Source organism: Somniosus microcephalus, chromosome 5 (assembly GCF_052327205.1).
Source record: "Somniosus microcephalus isolate GS21.2 chromosome 5, FLI_Smic_1.0, whole genome shotgun sequence".
Lineage (NCBI taxonomy): Eukaryota > Metazoa > Chordata > Chondrichthyes > Squaliformes > Somniosidae > Somniosus > Somniosus microcephalus.
In genome coordinates, this window is record NC_140991.1 from 314,291,428 (window position 1) to 314,318,050 (window position 26,623).

Below are 26,623 nucleotides of genomic sequence, written 5' to 3' on the forward strand. Positions count from 1 at the left end.
CAGCCTTCCAGACTCAATATCGAGTTCAACAATTTCAGATCATAACCTCGGCCCCTATTTCATTTTTTCTTGTAATTTTTCCACTCCTTTCCCCCCCCCTTTCCTTTTGTTTCTCTCTCACACCTGGCAGCTATCTCTTGCCCTGCCAATACACTTCACACCTAATCTCAGCCTATTACCATCTCGTCTAGCTCTTTTGTTTCTTTCACTTCTTTTGTTCGATCGTAGCCCTGCCTTCGATCTATTTTCTTGTCTTTCCAGTTTTGAAGAAGGGTTCGACCCGAAACGTCAACTCAAATTTCTCTCCACGGATGTTGCCTGACCTGCTGAGTTTTTCCAGCATTTTCTGTTGTTATTTCAGTCCAACTGGTCTGTGTTTATGCACCACATGAGCCTCCTCCACTTTGTCATCTCACCCTATCAGTGTAACCTTCGAAGGATCCTCAAGTGATCCTCACAATGTTGGCAGGTTAAACTCAGCAGAAACATCTGTATCAACCAAATACCCAGGGTTCAAAAGTAAGTAGAACATTAGGAAGAGAAAAATGAATAAAAAATTCATTTTAAATATTACATCCTTAAAGCCCATTGTAAAGTCACAGTATGAAAGACAGGGGAATCTCGTGCTACGTCCATATGCAATAACGTGTTAAAAGAATAGATATTTCTATCAATTTTGATAAGTGTCAGCTGTGGCTCAGAGGGTAGCACCCTCGCTCAGAGTCAGAAGGCTGTGGGTTCATAGTCCCACTCCAGATGCTCGAGCACAAAAATCTAGGCTGACACTCCAGTACTGAGGGAGTGCTGCACTGTCGGAGGTGCCGTCTTTCGGATGAGACGGTGAACCGAGGTCCCATCTGCTCTCTCGGGTGGACGTAAAAGATCCCGTGGCCACTATTTCAAAGAAGAGCAGGGGAGTTCTCCCCGGTGTTCTAGCCAACCCCATACAAAGTTGGCAGAGTATAGCGAGACTGCATGTGCTGACTCAACCACAACAAGACTAGAGCACATTTAACTACTTTCCAATAACTCTTTGGGCAGATGAAGTGTGAATGGAATTATCTAGTTTGGTATTTTAGAGTCAATCCCATTGCTTGGTGGGCAAGTAGTGTTATATTGTCATAACACATTTAATCAAGAACAGAACCAGACTAAAAACCTCAAATATTCCTTTCCTGGCTCTAACAAATTCAGGGCTATGTTAAAAACCTTCTCAGGTACAGTGGTGTGAGTCGCTTCCTTAAGCAGTTTGAGTGCCTACTTTGTACAGGAGTTGACTTCTCCTGCCCCTATCCACATGTGGAATAGAGAGACCCAGGAGTGTAATAATGAGACCTATATGTAAATGTTTTCCTTCATAGAATCATAACGGCACAGAAGGAGGCCATTCGGCCCATCGAGTCCGTGCCGGCTCTTTGTAGAGCGATCCAGTCAGTCCCATTCCCCCGCTCTATCCCCGTAGCCCTGCAAGTTTATTTCCCTCAAGTGCCTATCCAGTCTCCCCTTGAAAACATTGAGTGTCTCCACTTCCACCACTTCCATCGGCAGCGAGTTCCAGGTCCTCGCCATTCACTGCATAAAAAAGTTTTTCCTCATGTTCCCCCTGTATCTCGTCCTTGTACCATCAACTAGTGGGAACAGCCTTTCCCTGTCTAGCCTATCCAAAAACCTATTCAATTTTTTAAAAATTCATTCACGGGATATGGGCGTCGCTGGCAAGACCAGCATTTATTGCCCATCCCTAATTGCCTTTGAGAAGGTGGTGGTGAGCCTCCTTCTTGAACTGCTGCAGTCCGTGTGGTGAAAGCTTTCCTAGCGGGTTTGATACAACTGAGTGGCTTGCTCGGCCATTTCAGAGGGCAGGTAAGGGTCAACCACATTTTCCAAAGTAATAATATTGGTTTGAGGCAGCATTTGGTTCTAATCGTAAGCTGTTTTATTCCACAGTAGATGAAACACACACACAGAACAATGAGATTGATAAAGGTTTCCTTAACAAAAAACAGAGGACCTTCTGTTCACATACCATTCGAAAAATAAAGAACACTCTGCTAGGTCATCCAGCTCCACTGAAAAGCACAGTCTCACTCTACCCTGTTCAGGACAGACAGACTAGATGCAGGAAGGATGTTCCCGATGGTGGGGGAGTCCAGAACCAGGGGTCACAATCTAAGGATAAGGGGTAAGCCATTTAGGACAGAGATGAGGAGGAATTTCTTCACCCAGAGAGTGGTGAACCTGTGGAATTCTCTACCACAGAAGGCAGTAGAGGCCAATTCATTAAATATATTCAAGAAGGAGTTGGATATATTTCTTAAGGCTAAAGGGATCAAGGGATATGGAGAGAAAGCAGGAACAGGGTACTGAATTTGGATGATCAGCCATGATCTCATTGAATGGCGGAGCATCTCGAGGGGCCGAATGGCCTACTCCTGCTCCTATCGTCTATGTCTCTATGTTTCCATGACAGGGTTTTGATTAACTAGGGCTGTAGAGAGGGCTTTAAACTAAATAGTGGGAGGAAGGATCCAGGTGAGTGGGAATTTAAAAAGTCAAGATAGATGAGTTGACTGCACAAATGGGTATGATCCGATCGCCATTACAGAGGCGTGGTTGCAAGGTGACCAGGGCTGGGAACTGAATATTCCAGGGTATCTGACAATTCGGAAGGACAGACAGAAAGGAAAGGGAGGTGGGGTGGCTTTGTTGGTAAAGGATTGGACCAGTGCCATGGTGAGAATTGATATTGGATCAGAAGATCAAGATGTAGAATCAGTTTGGGTGTAAATAAAAAATAATAAAGGGAAAATGTCTCTGGTGGGCGTAGTCTACAGGCTCCCGAACAATAGCAATACTGTTGGACAGAGTATAAATCAACAAATAATGGAGGCCTGTAAAAAAGGTACAGTAATAATCATGGGTGATTTTAATCTCCATATTGATTGGACAAATCAAATTGGCCATGGTAGTCTTGAAGAGGAGTTCATAGAGTGCATCCGGGATGGTTTCCTAGAACAGTTTGTAATGGAACCAACCAGGGAGCAGGCTATCTTGGATCTGGTACTGTGTAATGAGACAAAATTAATAAATGATCTCATAGTAAAGGATCTTCTCGGTAAGAGTGATCATAACATGGTTGAATTTCAAATTCAGTTGAAAGGTGAGAAAGTTGTATCTCAAACCAGTGTCCTGATCTTAAACAAAGGCAATTACAAAGGCATGAGGGCAGAACTGGCTAAAGTGGACTGGAAAAATAAATGAAAGGGTAAGACGGTTGAAATGCAGTGGCGGACATTTAAGGAGATATTTCATAACTCTCAACAAAAATATATTCCAGTGAGAAAGAAAGACTTTAAGAGAAGGGAGCACCATCCGTGGCTAACTAAGGAAGTAAAGGATGGTATCAAATTGAAAACAAAGGCATACAATGTTGCCAAGATTGGTGGGAGTCCAGAGGATTGGAAAATTTTTAAAAACCTGACTAAAAAGGATGACTAAAAAAATAATAAAGAGAGAGAAGATGAATTATGAGAGAAAACTGGCAAGAAACATTAAAACAGGTAATAAGAGCTTCTACAGGTATATAAAAAGGAAGAGAGTAGCTAAAGTAAACGTTGGTCCCTTAGAGGATGAGACTGGGGAATTAATAATGGGGAACGGCAAAATGGCAGAGACTCTGAACAAATATTTTGTATCTGTCTTCACTGTAGAAGACACTAACAACATCCCAAAAATGGATAATCAAGGGGCCACAGGGAGGGGGGAAGTAAAGACAATGGCCTAGAAATTCGCTATCGCCGCGCCAGGTCTTTAGCGGCTGAAAGTTAGTGCTCGCCCGGATTCCCGTAGCGCCCGCCTGAAATTCAGTTGCAGCACCCCAAGACGGAGGCGGGCACTATTGCAGGGTTTGGCCGCCTCGCTTGGGGCGCTGAAAGTCAATTTCAGGCGTCCAGCTGCCGCTGCGCCACCCGATGCGGTGCGGCAGGCTGGGGAACTGCAGGCCTCCTCCTTCTCTTAAGGAGGAGCTGCCTGCAGCCGTGAGACCGCCGCTGGATTCCCCCGGCAAATGAGCCCGGCACCACGGGGAAGTGCCGGGCTCACGGGGGGTCAGAGACCAATGCCGCGGGGGGGGTGGTGTGGGAGTCCGGGGAGGAAGGAGCGGCCAAGCGGCCGCCGGGAAAGCGGCCGGCCGCACCTCCACCTTTACGCCCCGGCCTCTCGGAGCTGCAAGGCCCCGTTTTACAAACGCTCTTTGCGCCCGCTACGGGTGAGGCGGCGGCAACTGAATTTGGGCGTTGGGCCGGCATCGCGTTGGAACCGGGGCGCTGCGCACACCGATGACATCATCGGTGCCGGCGCAGCGCTACCAGCTAACACCACCATTTGCGCTGCACTGAATTCCAGGCTACCAACAGCGCCGGCGCTAAAGACCTCTTTAGGCGCTAAGTGGGCGCTAACACCACTGAATTTCTAGGCCAATGACTATCACTAGGGAAATAGTACTTGGTAAAATAATGGGAATAAAAGATGACAAGTCCCCATGACCAGATTGCCTGCATCCCAGGGTCTTAAAAGAAGTGGCTGCAGAGATAATGGATGCATTGGTTGCAATATACCAAAATTCCTTGAACTCTGGAGAGATCCCAGCGGATTCGAAAACCGCAAATGTAACACTCCTATTTAAGATAGACTTTTGGACTCGGGGGAATCAAGGGATATGGGGAACAGGCGGGAAAGTGGAGTTGAGGTTGAAGATCAGCCATGATCTTATTGAATGGCGGGGCAGGCTCAAGGGTCCGTATGGCCGACTCCTGCTCCTAATTCTCATATTCTCTGGAGTAAGGAAAGTACCTTTACTTTTGCAAACAGAAAATAGTATGTTCAGAATTTATTTTCATACTGACATGAGAAAGATCGTTGACTTGATCCGCAGAGGAAATCCTGTGTTGTATTCCTGGCAATGATGTCATCAACAACAAAGTAGATGATAGACTGTAAACACGCTTTAGTCTCTGTTTTCTAGGGGGGGCCATGTCGAACTTGTACAGTATTCTGATTGCCCGTTACAAGCGCTTTCCTGATGTGAAGGCTCGAGGTGTAGCCAGCCTTCCCAGACTGGTCCTCTTTACTTCAGAACTCGTAAGTATTTTTGGACTGTAAAATAAAACCTTGAACTGGAATTTTTTATGGAAAGGGGCCTCACTCATACAGGTAAATAGGGGTCAAGTGATGGCACTTGGACCATAATGCACGTTGGTCTCTGCTCACCTGCCGACACTAATTTGTGTATAAAATTATGAGAGGCCTGAATGGAGTGGATAGGAAGGGGATAAAAGGTTATCGGGGGTTAGGCGGGAATGTGGAGTTGAGGTCGAAGGTCAGCCATGATCTTACTGAATGGCGAAGCAGGCTCGAGGGGCCGAGTGGCTGACTCCTGCTCCTAATTCCTATGTTTGTATGTACGTATGACCTATTTCCCTCAGCTGAGGGGTCAATAGCCGGGGGGGCACAGATTTAAAGTAATGGGTAGAAGGATTAGAGGGGAGTTGAGGAGAACTTTTTTCACCCAGAGGATGGTGGAGTCTGGAATTCACTGCCTGAAAGGGTGGTCAAGGCGGAGAAGTTCATTGCATTTAAAAAGTACTTGGATATGCACTTGAAGAGCCGTAAGCTACAGGGCTACGGACCAGGAGCTGGAAAGTGGGATTTGGCTGGAGAGCTCTTTTTCGGCCAGCACGGACACAATGGGCCAAATGGCCTCCTTCTGTGCCGTAAATTTCTACGGCCAGCTCCTGCTCCCACCCACTAACCATGGGTGGTAACGAGTCAGGGTGTGGCCATTTCCAACAATGCTGAAAGGGATCCTCGGCTGCAGTCGGTTAAAGTTGGAGGCAGCTTTTTGGAGACATCTTTTCTGGCAGTCACTTGTGGATTTTGCACCTTAATGGATTGGAACGTCAATGTGCTTGCTGCTCTAAGTTGGGCATTCCTGCTGGCTGCTGCTTCGCAGTAAGGTTGCTTTCAGTTTCTGATGGGAAATGCACCTCCGCTTTAAACTGTTCTGAAGGCCCTTGACAAACAGCTGAACCACCTGCCTGCAAATCCGAGAGTTGCATATTGGGGGTGGGTTTGATAATCGGAACGAGCATTTGGGAATTCTTCGGATGAGCTTCTCAACAATAAAGAATTTCTGCCTGTTAAAGTTTAAACAGACATCATGGGCCAACATTTGTGATCGGAGGCTTCCTGCGGGCGGACGCCTCCGGCCTGCAAAAATGTCTACGAAAGTACCTGGTGGTCCGGGAGGTACGGAGAGTCGCGCTCCTGGGCCTCTCTGGGCCCACGCGGGCAGAGCCCCCACGTATCCCAGGGGCGCAGACGGATCGCAGGCGCCCCCGACATCACGTGGGCTGGCCCAACCAATAAAAGAAGGGAATCCCCCATTCATACTTATTGGAGTTCCGTACGTATGTAACTGTCATAAGTATGAATGGGGATCACTTCAAAAATACACCAGCACATGAAATAATTTTTTTTTAAATTACGTATTTAAAATTCATTAAAATGCCATTTAATTAAATATTTTAAACAAAAATGTAATTTATTAAGGGGGAAAAATTTGGTTGCTTTGCACCTCCTGTTAGTGCTCTAAGAGGGTCACAAAGCAAATAGCGCCCGGGCGCGGCGATGTTTGCGCCGCTCACGAAATTGACCAGACATTTTGCGGCGGCGCTAAACACTACCGCCCCGATTTCCTGCGCCCACAGATCGTGACGTCAGTCAAGTGCGCAACGCCCCGGTAGCGCCCCGGACTGGATTTTGAGTGGTGCCCCATGCCTTACCGCCTGCCGCTAGCAACGGTAAGTTGAGGGGAGCGTTTTGCAGTCAGGAAGGGACTGGGGGGAGCGCTATTTAAAGGCGGCCGCTTCCTGCCTTTTTTTGTCGGCGACATTTTTGCACCACGCATTCTGAGAGAGAGAGAGAGAGAGACTTCTGGAGAGATTCAACGCTGTGTGAAGGAGTTTTGGGTACTGAGCAGCATTTTGCAGGTTCATTTTGATTTGACCTTCCTTGTATCGATTTAGAAGAGACTATGGGGGCTGCACTCTGAGCTCTTTCCCTGGGCCTCTCCATTGTTCTTTCTAGCAGAATTGATCTACAGATCTCTCCAGGTCGAGATTCAAGGCTGCAATGAGCAGGGTGTGGATGGAGGGCAAGATCGACCCTCCCCTTTAAGAACTGGCCGGCGCCAGTGTGTCTGTGTTCCATTGCTGACTGACATCACATGAGCTTCGCCAGCGCTCTGAGGTAGCGCCTCGCTCCTCGACCTTTGCACCTTAAGACAGGTGTGTAGTGCCTGATAGGGGGCCCTCCAGGGGCGATAGAAGCCAAGTTTGCAGTCGGAGGCGATAATTAGCGCCAGGCGCTAAACTTTGCGCACGGCCGATAATTGCGCCCCAAACGGGGCGGTACTGAATTTCTCCCCCCAAATATTTTTACGGGGCTAAAAATAAACCTACCATTTTGAAGAGTATTTTTAATTTATAAATGAGTGATAAAAATTTCATTTTTCTATTTTTTAAAACTCTTATGCTAGAGGAAGCAGGCCTTACTCCTGCTTTTACCAGGCATAAGAATTTCCCGGGCATTCAGCGGGCGGAAGTTGGACAAATAGCACAACTCTCCACCCGCAGAGGCCCGTCTCCTGGGGATGCGGAGGATCTGTCGAGAGAATTCTGGACAGATTGCAAGTTCCAGGTTTCAGTGCATGCGCTTCGCTTGCCTAAACCCGGAACTTACGCGGCCCCTACGGGCGCGTACGCACGTCGTATGCACCCGTGGTGGTTGCAAAATACGGCCCGATATTTATTACAATTTCAACACAAATCCAACACCAATTACCTTGGAAACCCATGTTCTGTATATTAATCTCTCCTGCCTTCCACCCTATCACAGACCTTCCCTTTCGTCCTCTCCCCTCCCCTCCCCCCACTTTCCCTGCCTCTGTATTTGCTTAAAAACCTGTTACATCTCTAACTATTTTTCCAGTTCTGACGAACGGCCATCGACCTGAAACATTTACTTTGTTTCTCTCTCCACAGATGCTGCCTGATCTGCTGAGTGTTTCCTGTACTTTCTGTTTTTATTTCAGATTTCCAGCATCTGCAGTATTTTACTTTTGTATTGTGTATATTATGGAAGGTTTTTCAAAGCCAGGAGATAGAAACGTTCCATTCTGTATCTTCATTCGGCTTTAGTAAGGCCAGAACTCCTATAGCAGGTGCCACATTGAGTAAGTGAGGTATTTTTAAAAATTCGTTCCTGGGATGTGGGCGTCGCTGGCAAGGCCGGCATTTATTGCCCATCCCTAGTTGCCCTTGAGAAGGTGGTGGTGAGCCGCTTTCTTGAACCGCTGCACTCCGTGTGGTGAAGGTGGTCCCACAGTGCTGTTAGGGAGGGAGTTCCAGGATTTTGGCCCAGCGACGATGAAGGAACGGCTGATATATTTCCAAGTCAGGATGGTGTGTGACTTGGAGGGGAACTTGGAGGTGGTGGTGTTCCCATGCGCCTGCTGCCCTTGTCCATCTAGGTGGAAGAGGTCGCAGGTTTGGGAGATGCTGTCGAAGAAGCCTTGGCAAGTTGCTGCAGTGCATCTTGTAGATGGTACACACTGCAGCCATGGTGCGCCGGTGGTGGAGGGAGTGATTGTTTAAGGAGATGGAGGGAGCGAATGTTTAGGGTGGAGGAGGGAGTGAGTGTTTCAGGTGGGGGAGGGAGTGAATGTTTAAGGTGGAGGAGGGAGTGAATGTTTAAGGTGGGGGAGGGAGTGAGTGTTTAAGGGTGGAGGGAGTGAGTGTTTAAGGTGGAGGAGGGAGTGAATGTTTAAGGTGGTGGAGGGGGTGAGTGTTTAAGGTGGTGGAGGGAGTGAGTGTTTAAGGTGGAGGGAGTGAGTGTTTAAGGTGGTGGAGGGAGTGAGTGTTTAAGGTGGTGGAGGGGGTGAGTGTTTAAGGTGACGGAGGGAGTGAGTGTTTAAGGCGGTGGAGGGAGTGAGTGTTTAAGGTGGGGGAGGGAGTGAATGTTTCAGGTGGTGGAGGGAGTGAGTGTTTAAGGTGGTGGAGGGAGTGAGTGTTTAAGGTGGAGGAGGGAGTGAGTGTTTAAGGTGGTGGAGGGAGTGAGTGTTTAAGGTGGAGGAGGGAGTGAGTGTTTAAGGTGGAGGAGGGAGTGAATGTTTAAGGTGGTGGAGGAAGTGAGTGTTTAAGGTGGAGGAGGGAGTGAGTGTTTAAGGTGGTGGAGGGAGTGAGTGTTTAAGGTGGTGGAGGGAGTGAGTGTTTAAGGTGTTGGAGGGAGTGAATGTTTAAGGTGGTGGAGGGAGTGAGTGTTTAAGGTGGTGGAGGGAGTGAGTGTTTAAGGTGGTGGAGGGAGTGAGTGTTTAAGGTGGTGGAGGGAGTGAGTGTTTAAGGTGGTGGAGGGAGTGAATGTTTAAGGTGGTGGAGGGAGTGAGTGTTTAAGGTGGTGGAGGGAGTGAGTGTTTAAGGTGGTGGAGGGAGTGAATGTTTAAGGTGGGGGAGGGAGTGAGTGTTTAAGGTGGTGGAGGGAGTGAATGTTTAAGGTGGTGGAGGGAGTGAGTGTTTAAGGTGGTGGAGGGAGTGAATGTTTAAGGTGGTGGAGGGAGTGAGTGTTTAAGGTGGTGGAGGGAGTGAGTGTTTAAGGTGGTGGAGGGAGTGAATGTTTAAGGTGGGGGAGGGAGTGAGTGTTTAAGGTGGTGGAGGGAGTGAATGTTTAAGGTGGTGGAGGGAGTGAGTGTTTAAGGTGGTAGAGGGAGTGAATGTTTAAGGTGGTGGAGGAAGTGAGTGTTTAAGGTGGAGGAGGGAGTGAGTGTTTAAGGTGGTGGAGGGAGTGAGTGTTTAAGGTGGTGGAGGGAGTGAGTGTTTAAGGTGTTGGAGGGAGTGAATGTTTAAGGTGGTGGAGGGAGTGAGTGTTTAAGGTGGAGGAGGGAGTGAATGTTTAATGTGGAGGAGGGAGTGAGTGTTTAAGGTGGTGGAGGGAGTGAGTGTTTAAGGTGGGGGAGGGAGTGAGTGTTTAAGGTGGGGGAGGGAGTGAGTGTTTAAGGTGGGGGAGGGAGTGAGTGTTTCAGGTGACGGAGGGAGTGAATGTTTAAGGTGGAGGAGGGAGTGAGTGTTTAAGGTGGTGGAGGGAGTGAATGTTTAAGGTGATGGAGGGAGTGAATGTTTAAGGTGGAGGAGGGAGTGAGTGTTTAAGGTGGAGGAGGGAGTGAATGTTTAATGTGGAGGAGGGAGTGAATGTTTAATGTGGAGGAGGGAGTGAATGTTTAATGTGGAGGAGGGAGTGTGTGTTTAAGGTGGTGGAGGGAGTGAGTGTTTAAGATGGGGGAGGGAGTGAGTGTTTAAGGTGGTGGAGGGAGTGAGTGTTTAAGGTGGTGGAGGGAGTGAATGTTTAAGGTGGGGGAGGGAGTGAGTGTTTAAGGTGGTGGAGGGAGTGAGTGTTTAAGGTGGTGGAGGGAGTGAATGTTTAAGGTGGTGGAGGGAGTGAATGTTTAAGGTGGTGGAGGGAGTGAATGTTTAAGGTGGGGGAGGGAGTGAGTGTTTAAGGTGGTGGAGGGAGTGAATGTTTAAGGTGGTGGAGGGAGGGAATGTTTAAGGTGGTGGAGGGAGTGAATGTTTAAGGTGGGGGAGGGAGTGAGTGTTTAAGGTGGTGGAGGGAGTGAGTGTTTAAGGTGGTGGAGGGAGTGAATGTTTAAGGTGGGGGAGGGAGTGAGTGTTTAAGGTGGTGGAGGGAGTGAGTGTTTAAGGTGGTGGAGGGAGTGAATGTTTAAGGTGGTGGAGGGAGTGAGTGTTTAAGGTGGGGGAGGGAGTGAATGTTTAAGGTGGAGGAGGGAGTGAGTGTTTAAGGTGGGGGAGGGAGTGAGTGTTTAAGGTGGTGGAGGGAGTGAATGTTTAAGGTGGTGGAGGGAGTGAGTGTTTAAGGTGGTGGAGGGAGTGAATGTTTAAGGTGGGAGAGGGAGTGAATGTTTAAGGTGGTGGAGGGAGTGAGTGTTTAAGGTGGTGGAGGGAGTGAATGTTTAAGGTGGGGGAGGGAGTGAATGTTTAATTTGGAGGAGGGAGTGAATGTTTAAGGTGGTGGAGGGAGTGAGTGTTTAAGGTGGTGGAGGGAGTGAATGTTTAATTTGGAGGAGGGAGTGAATGTTTAAGGTGGTGGAGGGAGTGAGTGTTTAATGTGGTGGAGGGAGGGAATGTTTAAGGTGGAGGAGGGAGTGAATGTTTAAGGTGGTGGAGGGGGTGAATGTTTAAGGTGGTGGAGGGAGTGAGTGTTTAAGGTGGGGGAGGGAGTGAATGTTTAATTTGGAGCAGGGAGTGAATGTTTAAGGTGGTGGAGGGAGTGAGTGTTTAAGGTGGTGGAGGGAGTGAATGTTTAAGGTGGTGGAGGTAGGGAATGTTTAAGGTGGTGGAGGGAGTGAGTGTTTAATGTGGAGGAGGGAGTGAATGTTTAATGTGGAGGAGGGAGTGAATGTTTAAGGTGGTGGAGGGAGTGAGTGTTTAATGTGGAGGAGGGAGTGAGTGTTTAATGTGGAGGAGGGAGTGAATGTTTAAGGTGGTGGAGGGAGTGAGTGTTTAATGTGGAGGAGGGAGTGAATGTTTAATGTGGAGGAGGGAGTGAATGTTTAAGGTGGTGGAGGGAGTGAATGTTTCAGGTGGTGGAGGGAGTGAGTGTTTAAGGTGGTGGAGGGAGTGAGTGTTTAAGGTGGTGGAGGGAGTGAATGTTTCAGGTGGTGGAGGGAGTGAGTGTTTAAGGTGGTGGAGGGAGTGAGTGTTTAAGGTGGTGGAGGGAGTGAGTGTTTAAGGTGGTGGAGGGAGTGAGTGTTTAAGGTGGTGGAGGGAGTGAGTGTTTAAGGTGGTGGAGGGAGTGAATGTTTAAGGTGGTGGAGGGAGTGAATGTTTAAGGTGGTGGAGGGAGTGAGTGTTTAAGGTGGTGGAGGGGGTGAGTGTTTAAGGTGGTGGAGGGAGTGAGTGTTTAAGGTGGTGGAGGGAGTGAGTGTTTCAGGTGACGGAGGGAGTGAGTGTTTAAGGTGGTGGAGGGAGTGAATGTTTAAGGTGGTGGAGGGAGGGAATGTTTAAGGTGGTGGAGGGAGTGAGTGTTTAAGGTGGTGGAGGGAGTGAATGTTTAAGGTGGTGGAGGGAGTGAGTGTTTAAGGTGGTGGAGGGAGTGAGTGTTTAAGGTGGGGGAGGGAGTGAATGTTTAAGGTGGTGGAGGGAGGGAATGTTTAAGGTGGGGGAGGGAGTGAGTGTTTAAGGTGGTGGAGGGGGTGAGTGTTTAAGGTGGTGGAGGGAGTGAGTGTTTAAGGTGGGGGAGGGGGTGAGTGTTTAAGGTGGTGGAGGGAGTGAATGTTTAAGGTGGTGGAGGGAGTGAGTGTTTAAGGCGGTGGAGGGAGTGAGTGTTTAAGGTGGTGGAGGGGGTGAATGTAGATGCACACCAATGGACAGACTTGCATCAACTACTTCCAGCAGTGTTTCATGAGAACCTGATTCTTTCCCGAGCCTACATTGCAAAGGTCAAAAGAAGATGGTGATGGTTCAAGCAGACATTTTGACTTTTATGACTGAAATGAGACATCCCACTGTTATTTGAAATGTCAAGTTAGTTGAATGTGTTACACTGCTATGGTTAACACTGGTTACGGATGATTGTTTCTCCAAATGAAATAATAATTTTTCTGATTTTCCTTAGAGCCATTATTCAATCACGAAGGCCGCAGGAGTCCTTGGGTTTGGTACAGACAATGTGATTCTGGTAAAATGTAATGAGAGGTAAGAACCATTGGCCAGTAGTACTAACTCGGCCTAAAATTATAAAATATTCGATAAGAAAGACTTGCATTTATATAGCGCCTTTCATGACTGTAATGATCAATAACATGTCATTCTATAGTGGACACTAGGTGGAGCCATAGAGCTGTATATAGCTGTATGTATAAGACTACACTACCCAGCTATATATAGATTAAGACTACATTACCCATTAGGCTAGGCTACCCAGAAGGCAACAGTCAAGATGGCAGCCTGCACACAGGAGCACACATGCTGCATCTCTACAGATAATGTACCTAGAGAACATGTACTGAATAAATGACTAGCTAGAAGCTAGCTGTGTTCATAATAAGAATGTCTATTTATTAATGAACATAACATGGTACCAGGGTGGTGAAGATCTGCTGAAAATTGTGAAAAGCGACATGGAGAATTTGAAGCCACCAGAGCGTTTGAATCTCGAGGGAAATGTCGACTACAATTGGCAGATTTTTAAACAACAATTCGAACTCTACATTGCAGCCATCGGATTCGGTATGAAGCCAGATGCAAGGAAGATAGCATTGCTGCTTACAGTTGCAGGCCCACAGGCGATAGAGGTATTTAATACAATTGTATTTAATCCAGTGGAGAACAGAGAAAAATTAGAAGATGTGCTAAAAAAATTTGATGCACATTGCTCTCCCAAAAAGAATTAGACGTATGAAAGATACATCTTCCATTCTCGGACACAGCAACAAAATGAGACTTTTGATAGCTTTATAACTGATCTGAAACTGAAAGCACAGACATGTAATTTCTCTGAGCTCAAAGCATCCATGATTCGTGACCAGATTGTGTTTGGTATTCATGATAAAAAAAGTCAGGGAACGTCTGTTGAGAGAAACCGAACTAAATTTGGAAAATGTGGTGAAAATATGCCAAGCCAGCGAGCTAGCTCGAAAGCACGCGAAGACTTTCAGTGAAATCAATAATGATGCGATTGTAATGAGTGATAATGCTGCTGTCGGTGCTGTGTCCTACAAGGGGAAGAAACGTGGGCAGAACAGAAATGAAAAGCAATCGGAGGATGACATTTTTAATTGTAAACGCTGTGGTTACAAACACCAGTTAAGACAATGCCCAGCGTTTGGAAAAATGTGCACAAAGTGTAATGGAAAGAATCACTTTGCCAAACAATGCTTTTCAAAAGTACAAACTAAGAAAGGGCAACGAGTTAATGTAATTGAGGACACTGATTTAAGTGAGACATTTTTTGTCGGAATGGTGTCATGTGACGATATCAAAAAAGATACAGAAAATGTGCAGCCCTCAGAAATGGACAATGCTGAACATAAAGTCAATGCAGTAAAAGTGGACAAATGGATGATCCCACTGCAGGTAAATGGAGCATTAGTTACCTTGAAACTAGACACTGGGGCAAAAGCAAACTTAATCAGTATGAGTGACATTAACAATATGAAAGAAAAGCCCAAAATACAGAAAAAGTCAGTACTACTGAAGGACTATAATGGACAGAAAATAGATAGCTTAGGTGTATGCAGACTTAAAGTGACAGTCAAAGACAAAGTGCATCATCTCATGTTTTCTGTTGTGGCTGAAAGACTTGATTCGATACTAGGTGACAAAGCTTGTGAAGACTTAGAACTGGTCAAGAGAGTCTACCGTATAAACTGTGCCATAAGCAGACCAGATGACTCAGGTGATGAAGCAGAGAGCCCATCAAGGATGAAAAGGCCAAAGGGTATCCATGTCTTCAAAAAGCCTAGTTTCTCCAAGAAGAAAGAAAAATACTTTAAGGTCAAAGAGAAGCCAAAGGAAGAAAAGCACAAAGAGAAAAAACACAAGGAGAAAAAGTCCAAAGATATAACCGCAGCAGATGTTGTTAAGCAGTGGAAAGAGAAAAAGAAAAAGAAGAAGCCTGCACCAGAGCAGGAAGCAGTTCCGGTGGATACTCCTTCTTTCCTCGGGCCAATCTTTGGTGTTCCATTAGCCGAGGCTGCTGAGAGGACTATGCTGTATGATGGGATCCAGCTGCCAGCAGTTTTTCGAGAGTGCATTGACTACATTGAGAGTTATGGCATGAAGAGTGAAGGAAACACTGAAACCCTCTCCAAGCAAAGATCGCAAGGAGACCTCGATCTATACAAGAGCAGATTGATGACAATGCCGCAACTGCATCTTGTCATTCACCGCCAGAACAATCTCATGAAGACACATCAGACTTACCCGTGTTGAGAAGATCCACACATGAAGTAAAAAAGCCTGATAGACTTAATCTTTGAGTACAATGTAAAGCTTTGAAAATGTGTTGACTGTTTTGAAAATGTTTATGTTTATAGAGCACTAACAAAAGTGTTACTGATATTATCTTTATTGTTTTCTTGAAAGTTGATGGATATTGATTTTGTTAAACCTCAAAGAAAGGGGGATGTAATGACCAATAACATGTCATTCTATAGTGGACACCAGGTGGAGCCGTAGAGCAGTATATAGCTGTATGTATAAGACTACACTACCCAGCTATATATATATTAAGACTACATTACCCATGAGGCTAGGCTACCCAGAAGGCAACAGTCAAGATGGCAGCCTGCACACAGGAGCACACATGCTGCATCTCTACAGATACTGTACCTAGAGAACGTGTACTGAATAAATGACTAGCTAGAAGCTAGCTGTGTTCATAATAAGAATGTCTATTTATTAATGAACATAACAATGACCAGCGGATGTCCCAAAGTGCTTCGCAATGTAGGAAAAGCGGCAGCCAATCTGTGCACAGCAAGCTCCCACAAACAGAAATGCGATAATGACCAGATAATCTGTTTATTAATGATGTTGATTGAGGGATTAATATTGGCCCCAGGACACTGGGGGTGAACTCCCCCCTGCTCTGCTTCAAAATAGTGCTGTGGGATCTGTAATGATCAATAACATGTCATTCTAGAATAGTACACTAGGTGGAGCTATAGAGCTGTAGAGCTGTATACTGCTGTGTGTTTAGTTGAATGTGTTTAAGACTACACTACCCATGATGCACTAGGCTACCCAGAAAGCAGTAGTCAAGATGGCTGCCTCTACAGCATGCTGTACAAGTCCACATGGCATGAATAAATGTCTAGCTCTAAGCTAGCTGTTCATAATAAGAATGTCTAGTTATTAATGAACATAACATGGTACCAGGATTGGTGAAGATCTGCTGAAAATTGTGAAAAGCGACATGGAGAATTTGAAGCCACTGGAGTTTTTGAATCTCACGGGAAATGTCGACTACAATTGGCGGACTTTCAAACAACAATTCGAACTCTACATTGCTGCCATCGGGTTCGGTACGAAGCCAGACGCAAGGAAAGTAGTGTTGCTGCTCACGGTTGCAGGCCCACAGGCAATAGAGGTATTTAATACATTTGTATTTAATCCAGAGGAGAACAGAAACAAATTAGACGATGTGCTAAAGAAATTTGATACATATTGTTCTCCCAAAAAGAATGAGACCTATGAAAGATATGTGTTCTGTTCAAGGACACAGTGGCAAAATGAGACTTTTGATAGCTTTGTGACCGATCTGAAACTGAAAGCACAGACATGTAATTTCTCTGAACTGAAAGCATCCATGATTCGTGCCCAGATTGTGTTTGGTATTCAGGATAAAAATGTCAGGGAACATCTGTTGAGAGAAACCAAACTGACATTGGAAAATGCTGTGAAAATATGCCAAGCCAGTGAGCTAGCTCGACAGCACGCGAAGACTTTCAGTGAAATCAATAATGATGCAATTGCAGTAAGTGCTGCTGTCGGTGCTGTGTCCTACAAAGGGAAGAAACATGGGCAGAACAGAAATGAAAAGCAATCGGAGGATGAAAATTTTAATTGTAAACGCTGTGGTTACAAACACCAGTTAAGACAATGCCCAGCATTTGGAAAAATGTGCACAAAATGTCATGGAAAGAATCACTTTGCCAAACAATGCTTATCAAAAGTAAAAACAAAGAAAGGGCAACAAGTCCAATTCAATGTGATTGAGGACACTGATTTAAGTGAGACATTTTTTGTCGGAATGGTGTCATGTGCCAATATCAAAAAGGATACAGAAAATGTGCAGCCCTCAGGAGTAAACAATGCTGAACATAAAGTTAATGCGGTAAAAGAGGACAAATGGATGATCCCACTGCAGGTAAATAGAGCATTAGTTACATTGAAACTGGACACTGGGGCAAAAGTAAACTTAATCAGTATGAGTGACATTAACAATATGAAAGAAAAGCCCAAAATACAGAAAAAGTCAGTACTACTGAAGAGCTATAATGGACAGAAAATGGATAGCTTAGGTGTATGCAGACTTAAAGTGACAGTCAAAGACAAAGTGCATCATCTCATGTTTTCTGTTGTGGCTGAAGGACTTGATTCACTACTAGGTGACAAAGCTTGTGAGGACTTAGAACTGGTCAAGAGAGTATACCGTATAAACTGTGCCATAAACAGACCAGATGACTCAGTGGATTCTGCAGTAAATCATTTCCAGGATGTGTTCAAAGGATTTGGAGTTCTACCATTCACTTACAAGATCCAGCTAAAGCAGGATGCTCAGCCAGTGGTACATGCTCCACGAAGAGTTCCAGCACCCCTGCGTGACCGGCTCAAGAATGAACTGGACAGAATGACCACACTAGGAGTCATCAGGAAAGTCGAAGAGCCAACAGACTGGGTTAACTCCATGGTATGTGTAAAGAAAAAGAGCAATGATCTAAGAATATGCATGGATCCAAAGGACTTAAATGTAAACATAAAACGTGAACACTACCAGATTCCCAAGCGAGAAGAAATCACCAGTGAAATGTCAGGTGCCAGATACTTTACAAAACGGTGGCATAGTGGTTAGCACTGTTGCCTCACAGCGCCAGGGACCCGGGTTCGAATCCGGCCTTGGGCGACTGTCTGTGTGGAGTTTGCACATTCTCCCCGTGTTTGCGTGGGTTTCCTCCGGGTGCTCCGGTTTCCTCCCACAGTCCAAAGATGTGCAGGTTAGGTTGATTGGCTATGATAAATTGACCCTTAGTGTTAGGGGGATTAAATATGTGGGGTTACGGGGATAGGGTGGGATATGTGTTGGTGTAGGGGTTAGGGGAATCGGGTGGGATATGTGTCGGTGCAAGCTCGATGGGCCGAAATGGCCTCTATCTGCACTGTGAGGTTTCTGCGATTCTGTGATTTCTGTGAAAGCTTGATGCCTCACAAGGATTTTGGCAACTAAAACTGGATGAAGAGAGCACCAAATACTGTACCTTCAACATACCATTTGACAGGTATTGTTTCCTCAGAATGCCTTTCGGGATAATATCTGCATCTGAAATCTTTCATAGAGCGATGGAACACATAATTGAAGGTCTGGAAGGAGTCCGGGTCTATGTTGATGACATCATCATCTGGGGCTCCACACTGAAAGAACACAATGAGAGACTGGCTAAAGTGCTACAGAGCATACGCCGGAATGGACTGAAGCTCAACAAAGCCAAGTGTCAGTTTGGCGTCCAGGAAGTCACTTTCCTAGGAGATAATCTATCTGGTAAAGGAATAGAGCCAGATATGGAAAAAGTAAACGCCATACTCAAAATGCCCCGACCCACTGACAAAAAAGGAGTACTACGCATCATGGGGATGATAAACTTCATTGGAAAGTTCATTCCTAACTTGTCAGCCAAGACAACCTGTCTGCGAGACCTGCTACATAAAACAAATGAGTTTGTATGGACAGAAAGACATGAACAAGAGTGGATGAACCTCAAAACAGTGCTGACAACCACACCTGTACTCACTTTCTTTGACCCGACAAAGAGAATTAAAGTGTCAACGGATGCATCAAAAGATGGCCTAGGCGCGGTCTTGCTACAAGCAGAGGGTGAAGATTGGAAGCCTGTTGCCTATGCCTCCAGGTCTATGACTGTTTCTGAGTGTCGATACGCCCAGATTGAAAAGGAATGTCTAGGCTTGGTAGTTGGACTAGAAAAGTTTCATGGCTACATATATGGACTTCCCACCTTCACAGTTGAGACAGACCACAGCCCACTGGTTGCCATCATTAAAAAAAATCTGAATGAGATGTCTCCAAGGATTCAACGACTCATGATGAAGCTGCAAAGATATGACTTTGAAATGATCTACACACCAGGCAAACACATAGTGTTAGCAGATGCACTATCCCGAGCACCCACAATGAGTCAAGTGAGCTCTACTGAAGAAGACGTGGATGTTCATGTGAGTATGGTCACTGCTGCGCTGCCCGTGTCAGACACAAAATCAAAGCAAATAGCAGAAGAAACAGTAAAAGATACAGTGTTACAAACAGTAATAGAGAACATTCATCATGGTTGGCCAAAAGGTTCCTGTCCAAAATACTTTCACATAAGGTCAGAATTGAGTGTCGCAAGTGGACTATTACTAAAACAGAACAAAATAGTCATTCTACAGGCTCTACGTCAAGACATGCTCAAAAGGATTCATGAGGGACACCTTGGAATTGAAAAATGCAAAAGGAGAGCAAGAGACACTGTTTATTGGCCTGGCATAAATAAGGACATTGAGAACATGATAGGCAAATGTGAGACATGTCAGAAACACCAAAACAAACAAACAAAGGAACCAATGATAGTAGCTGACATACCAACAGCACCATGGCAAAAGGTTGGTATGGACCTCTTTCATTTGAATGGTAAAGAATATCTAATAGTGATTGACTACTATTCTAACTATCCTGAGATGGCGCTGCTCTCAAGCACCACATCAAGCAGTGTCATAATGCATGTGAAATCCATCTTCGCCAGACATGGAATTCCCAGGATTGCCTTTAGCGACAATGGTCCGTGCTTCAACTGTAAGGAGTGGCAACAGTTTGCAACACATTATGACTTTCAGCACATCACATCCAGTCCTTTGTATGCTCAGTCAAATGGTAAGGCAGAGAAAGGTGTTCAAGTTCTCAAGCAGCTACTGAAGAAAGTGACAGAAAGCAAGTCTGATCCTTATCTCGCCCTGCTGAGCTACCGAACCTCACCTTTAGACTGTGGTTCTTCACCTGCTGAACTACTAATGGGTCACAAGTTGCGCACCACGCTACCCTGCTGTGCAAAAGAACAGCAAAGTAAGGAACTGAGACAGAGACTTCAACTGTTAAAGCTGAAACAGAAATCATACTATGACAAGTCATCCAAAACTCTAAAACCATTGACAAGGGATGATGTTGTCAGGATTGAGGATCCAGATGCATGGAACAGGAAAGCTACAGTTCTTGAGGAAGTATACACTGTTAGAACTGAGGAAGGACAGATTCTCCGGAGGAACCGCCGTTCCCTCCTAAAAACACAAGAAACTATCCAAGAGCAGATTGATGACAATGCCGCAACTGAATCTTGTCATTCACCACTAGAACAATCTCACGAAAACACATCAGACTTACCTGTGTTAAGAAGATCCACACATGAAGTAAAAAAGCCTGATAGGCTTAATCTTTGAGTATAAAGTAAAGCTTTGAAAATGTTTATGTTTATAGAGCACTAACAAAAGTGTTACTGATATCATCTTTATCGTTTTTCTTAAAAGTTGATTGATGTTGATTTTGTTTAACCTCAAAGAAAGGGGGATGTAATGATCAATAACATGTCATTCTAGAATAGTACACTAGGTGGAGCTATAGAGCTGTAGAGCTGTATACTGCTGTGTGTTTAGCTGAATGTGTTTAAGACTACACTACCCACGATGCACTAGGCTACCCAGAAAGCAGTAGTCAAGATGGCTGCCTCTACAGGATGCTGTACAAGTCCACATGGCATGAATAAATGTCTAGCTCTAAGCTAGCTGTTCATAATAAGAATGTCTAGTTATTAATGAACATAACAGGATCCTCAGTACTGCCCTGGGAGTGCCAGCCTAGATTTTTTGTGCTCAAGTCTCTGGAGTGGGGACTGTTGATCCCCCAACCTTCTGACTCAAAGACGAGGGTGTAAACCAACTGAGCAACGGGTGACACTAAGGTATCCAATTCATATATGCTACGCACAGCCTAGATCTGTAATAAACCATTTTCTCATGTCTGAGACTACAACATAAGGCTCAGTCCTAAGGGAGAGTTGGAGTATTAGCATTTGTTTGGCTGCAGTGATTTGCAATCCTAATTATAATCTTATTGGGTTTCCTTCTCGTCGAATAGGCAGACTAAGGACACAAGTGTTGTCTCCAGTTCACCAGTCAACCTTATCCAGATTTCACCCCCCCACCCCCCGACTTCGCTATTCCAAAGTTCTTCACCATGGCTGTCTTCAGGAACCATCTCCAGGAATATCCGAACCCCTTTGGATGAAGAAGAGTTTAGTCTAATATTTTTGCACAGAGATTATTTATTGATTTCCCCTCCCCACCCCCCCCACCAATTTATTTTATTTTGTCAGTCTCCCCTGCTGATCTTTCTCTAGAGGCCTAAAGATAAGTACTCCATGCATTTTTTGTTTGGTAATACCCCTGTGAAGCACCTTGGGCCATTTTACCCATCACCCCCCGTGCTCGCTGACCTACATTGGCTCCTGGTTAAACAGCGCCTCGATTTCAACGGAAAAAAATTCTCCTCTTGTTTTCAGATCCCTTCAAGGCCTCGCCCCTCCCTATCTCTGTAATCTCTTCTAGCCCCACAACCCTCCGAGGTATCTGCATTCCTCTAATTCTGGCCGCTTGAGCGTCCCCGATTTCCATCGCTCCACCATTGGCGGTCGTGACTTCAGCTGCCTGGGCCCTAAGCTCTGGAATTCCCTCCCTAAACCTCTCCACCTCACTACTTCTTGTTCCTCCTTTAAGTCACTCCTTAAAACCTACCTCTTTGACCAAGCTTTTGGTCAACTGCCCTAATGTCTCCTTATGTGGCTCGGTGTCAAATTTTGTTTTGTAACGTTCCTGTGAAGCGCCTTGGGATGTTTTATTATGTTAAAGGCGCTGTATAAATACAAGTTGTTGTTGTTAGTCCTCAGATGAGATCAGGGAATAACTGAATATTCCAGTGTCACCATGCAAGGGAAATCTCGATAATCTTATTGCGCAGTGTAAATACGAACGAGCTTAAGCTTCTCAATTAGATCTTTATATTTCTCTAATTGTGTTCCCAGAGGGAAGATCATTTCAGCTGAGTTAGAAGCAAAAATTATTGAAGCTAAAGAAAAGGTTTGTGACTTTTATGAACGTGAATCAGTATCCAATACTTATTTATGCTGTTAATGTTTCCTTCGCTAATGAAAGTATAAGAAACCGAATTTGGAACCAAGATCGTTTTTATGTTTAGTTAATGCAAATACTATGGGGTGGATCTTCTTTTTTGTGAATGAAGGGTTAATTGGCCTGTTTTTAACGACATTAATGGGCCCAAATCAAAATGGCAGGTGTGTTCAATTTGAGTTTGTGCAATTAGGTAGTGGGAGTAAAAAAACAAACCAAGGCTCCTTATACTTTTCAAATAGACTCTCTGTAATCCAACCATTCCTTGCCTGCAATGGTTCAGATTAAAATATAGAAAACGGCAGTTCACCCGCAAGTCCAAAAGAGATTGGGCTGGATTTTGATACTGGAGGCGTGTAGGAGGGGGGACTACAACTTTCGGGGTTGTAGTCCCGCCTCCATCGAGTTGTGGCCAACCCACGTGATTTTCACTTGATTGACCTTGTTGAGTCCGCCCAGCGGGCTCAGCATGCCAATTAAGGGCCATGCGGCAACAGGTGACATCACAGATTGACATTTCATCTGTCAAGAGCTTTTGACAGATGAAATATCAGCGTTTCACAGCTCTTTGAAACTGTCAAACACTGACAATCTGTACACTAAGTTAATTCCTTCCTCTCAGGTTGATTTAGAGATCTCTCCAGAACAGAAAGCTGAATGCTGCAACTTTTGACAGCTCGCGGCCATTCTGCTTTCTGTGCCGGTGAGATGAGGGACTCCCGAGACCTGAAGGAAGGAAGGCTGTAAAGGTAAGTAAAGGTTAGTAAAACTTCTTTAAACGCTTTACACAGACCAAACACACCTACCTCTGCACTCATGCACACATCACTCACCTGAACACTGGACATCTCAAACCCTCCAAGCCCTTCAGCCCGACGGTCTGCCTTGCTAAATTGGCGTGGTTTGGAGCCGTCGGGAATCCCTCACTTCAGGAATAAAAATAGGGATTAGGCTAAAAACTGCCTGTTAACTACCTGTTAACAGGCAGTTAATTGACACTAATCCCCTTCCTGCCTCGGGGAGGCAGGTTCCAGTGCGGGTCGGGTATCCGCCTCCTTTGAAACTGGCATGGAGGCGGGTTGGGGGCGGGATGGGTTTGTGCCCCCCGATTTCGTGATTTTAACCCCCTTACATGTCTCCAATCCCGCCTCCACGGCCCAATGAAAATCCTGCCCATTGTGTTCTCCCAGTTTAGGGAGATGCTGTTCCCCAGGAAACAGGATACGCTCCATTCCTTAATTACACAGAAAACTAAATGGACTAAATGCCGCACATGACACAAAGTAACTTAATTTTGATAACTGGCAGTAGAAGAGGAAATGGAGCAGCACAGAGAGATGGTCGGTTGATAGACAGAAAAACCAAAATGTTAGCGTAAATAGCTGTCGCTGAATTTGGAGAGGGGTTGGAAGTGGTGCACCCCAGGGGTCAGTGTTGGGTCCACTTTTTATTCTTATTTTTATTAATCATTCACGGGATGTGGGCGTCGCCGGCAAGGCCAGCATTTATTGCCCATCCCTAGTTGCCCTCGAGAAGGTGGTGGTGAGCCGCCTTCTTGACTATAACTGAGTGTCTTGCTAGGCCATTCCAGGGGGCAGTTAAGAGTCAACCACATTGCTATGGGTCTGGAGTCACATATCGGCCAGACCGGGTAAGGGCAGCAGATTTCCTTCCTTAAAAGGATATTAGTGAACCAGATGGGTTTTTACAACAATCCGATAGTTTCATGGTCACCATTACTGACACTAGCTTTTTATTCCAGATTTATTTAATTAACTGAATTTAAATTCCCCAGCTGCCATGGTGGGATTTGAACTCATGGGGGGCGATTTTGCCAGCCTTGGGGAAACGGGTATGGAGGCGGGACTGCCGGGAAAATGGCAGAATCTGGGAGCGGGTACCCATCCTGCCCCCAACCCACCTCCATGCCATCTTCCCAGGAGGCGGGTACCCGACCCACGCTGGGAGCCGCCTCCCCGAGGCAGGAAGGGGATTAGTGCCAATTAACTGCCTGTTAACGTGTAGTGAACAGGCAGTTTTTTGGACAATCCCTATTTTACCACCTAAAGTGTGGGCTTCCCAATGGTCAGCAAGGTGGCCCATGGGTCTGCGGGGATCAGAGGGGCCGAGATGTCCGGTGTGCAGGTGAGTGATGGGTGCATGTGTGCAGAGGTAAGTGTATGAGGTGAGTGTTGAGTGTTTTAAAAGCTTTACTTACCTTTGCTTCTTCCTCCAGGCTTCATCCCTTCAGGTCTCAGGAGTCCCTCAGCTCATCGGCAGAGAAAGCAGAATGGCCGCTGAACTGTCACAAGCTGCAACCTTCTGCTTTCTGCTCAGGAACACTTTCTAATTGAGTCTTGAGTAAAGACTCAACTTAGAAGACAGATTGTCAGCGTTTGACAGCTTCACAGACCCGTCAAACGATGACATTTCATCTGTCAAAAGCTCTTGACAGATGAAACATCACTCTCTGAGGTCACCTGTAACCTTAATTGGCCTGCTACGCCCGTGGGCGGGCTTAACAAGGTCAATCAAGGGAAAATACTGTGGGTTGGCCACAAGTCGATGGAGGCGGGACTAAAACCCGACAAGTGGGAGTCCCACCTCCAAAAGCTTCCCATGGAGAAAATCCAGCCCCATGTCTCTGGATCATTAGTCTAAGCCTCTGGGTTACAAGTCCATCCAGTAACATAACCACTATGACTGACACACTTCGATCTCTTTCCTCAGAGCTGTCAGACCCTTGAGGCCTACTCAGTGCACCCAGCATCTCCACCCATGCTAAAACATCCCAATATCCCTTCGCTAGTACCACCAACAATGACCTGCATTGATACAATCTCTTTGTCATAGAGAAATGCCACAGCTACCACAGGTACCGTACCCCCGCAATGTGTATACAGATGCTTTGCATGGTAGAAGACAATCTGGAAATTTGCTGATAACACTACAGTAGGAGTTTGGTCAGCAGTAAGGAGGACTGTAAAATACTTCAGGAAGACATGAAAGAAAATCAGAAAATGCTGGAAACACTCAGCAGGTCAGGCAGCATCTGCAGAGAGAGAAACAGAGTTAATGTTTCAGGTCGATGACCCTTCGTCAGAACTGGAAAAAGTTAGAGATGGAACAGATTTTTAAGCAAGTGCAGGGGCAAGAACAAAAGGGAAGGTCTGTGATGGGGTGGAAGGCAGGAGAGATTAAAAGACAAAAGGGATGATGGTGCGAGGCAAAAGGAGATGGTAAGGGGACAAGTAAAGAAACAAAAGATGACTTGTTTCCCCATTACCACATCCCAGTAACAAATAAAAAAAAGTCCCTCAGAGTGCAAGTGCAGCAGATAAAGCCATAAAAAGATGAACAGCATTTTATAAATAAAAGTATAGAGTACAGAGCAAGGAAGTAATGTTAAATGTCTACAAAACTTTGCTTAACTAAAGTTAAAGTATTGGGTGTAGTTTTTTGCATCACACTATAGAAAGATCTTAAAGCCATGAAGAGATTCCAATGTAGATCCACTGGACTAATACCAAGGATGATAAACTTTAATTATGAGGACATACTTGAGATACTAGAACTATTTACACTAGGGCAACAGAGATTGCAAGCAAATACAATAGAGATTTTGGAATTATGAAGGCTAAGAAAGGATTTTTTCCTCTGGTTGTGGAGTCAGTGATAAGTTGTCAATGAGAGAACAAAGAGAGAGGTTAGGAGCATTTTCTCACATGGTGGTTGGAGCATGGAATGTTTTGCTACAGGGAATGGTTGCAGTAGAGATTATTACATAATTTTAAGAGCAAATTGAATAAATATTTGAAGCACTCAAAGATACAGGACTATGTACCTGCCCACGACAAGGCCTTGGACAACATGGACCACTTTCCATACCTTGGGAGCCGACTGTCAACAAGGGCAGACGTTGACGACGAAGTCCAACACCGCCTTCAGTGTGCCAGTGCAGCCTTCGGTCGCCTGAGGAAGAGAGTGTTTGAAGACCAGGACCTCAAACCCGGCACTAAGCTCATGGTCTACAGGGCAGCAGTGATACCCGCCCTGCTGTATGCCTCAGAGACACGGACCATGTACAGCAGGCACCTCAAAGCACTGGAGAGGTACCACCAATGCTGCCTCCGCAAGATCCTGCAAGTCCATTGGCAGGATAGGCGCACCAATGTCGGTGTTCTTGCTCAGGCCAACATCCCCAGTATCGAAGCTTTGACCACACTCGATCAGCTCCGATGGACGGGTCACATTGTCCGCATGCCCGATACGAGACTCCCAAAACAAGCGCTCTACTCGGAGCACCAGCACGGCAAGAGAGCCCCAGGTGGGCAGAGGAAACGCTTCAAGGACACCCTCAAAGCCTCATTGAAAAAGTGTAACATCCCCACCGACACCTGGGAATCCCTGGCCCAAGACCGCACAAAGTGGAGGAGAAGCACCTGGGAAGGCGCTGAACACCTTAAGTCTCTTCGCCGGGAGCAAGCGGAAGCCAAGCGCAGGCAGCGCAAGGCGCGCACGTCAACCGAAGCACCCCACCCCCCCGC

General features: G+C 45.8%; 1 protein-coding gene across 1 annotated transcript in view; it reads left to right on the top strand.

The window, feature by feature from the left end:
* LOC147117878 (glutamate decarboxylase 1-like) overlaps nucleotides 1-26,623 on the top strand; it is a 116,599-nt gene that overhangs the window by 19,932 nt on the left and 70,044 nt on the right. Inside the window, exons 5-7 of the mRNA XM_085989397.1 lie at nucleotides 5,024-5,139; nucleotides 12,745-12,824; nucleotides 21,971-22,025. Coding sequence (XP_085845523.1) covers nucleotides 5,024-5,139; nucleotides 12,745-12,824; nucleotides 21,971-22,025 — 251 coding nt within the window. The remainder of the gene's footprint in view (nucleotides 1-5,023; nucleotides 5,140-12,744; nucleotides 12,825-21,970; nucleotides 22,026-26,623) is intronic.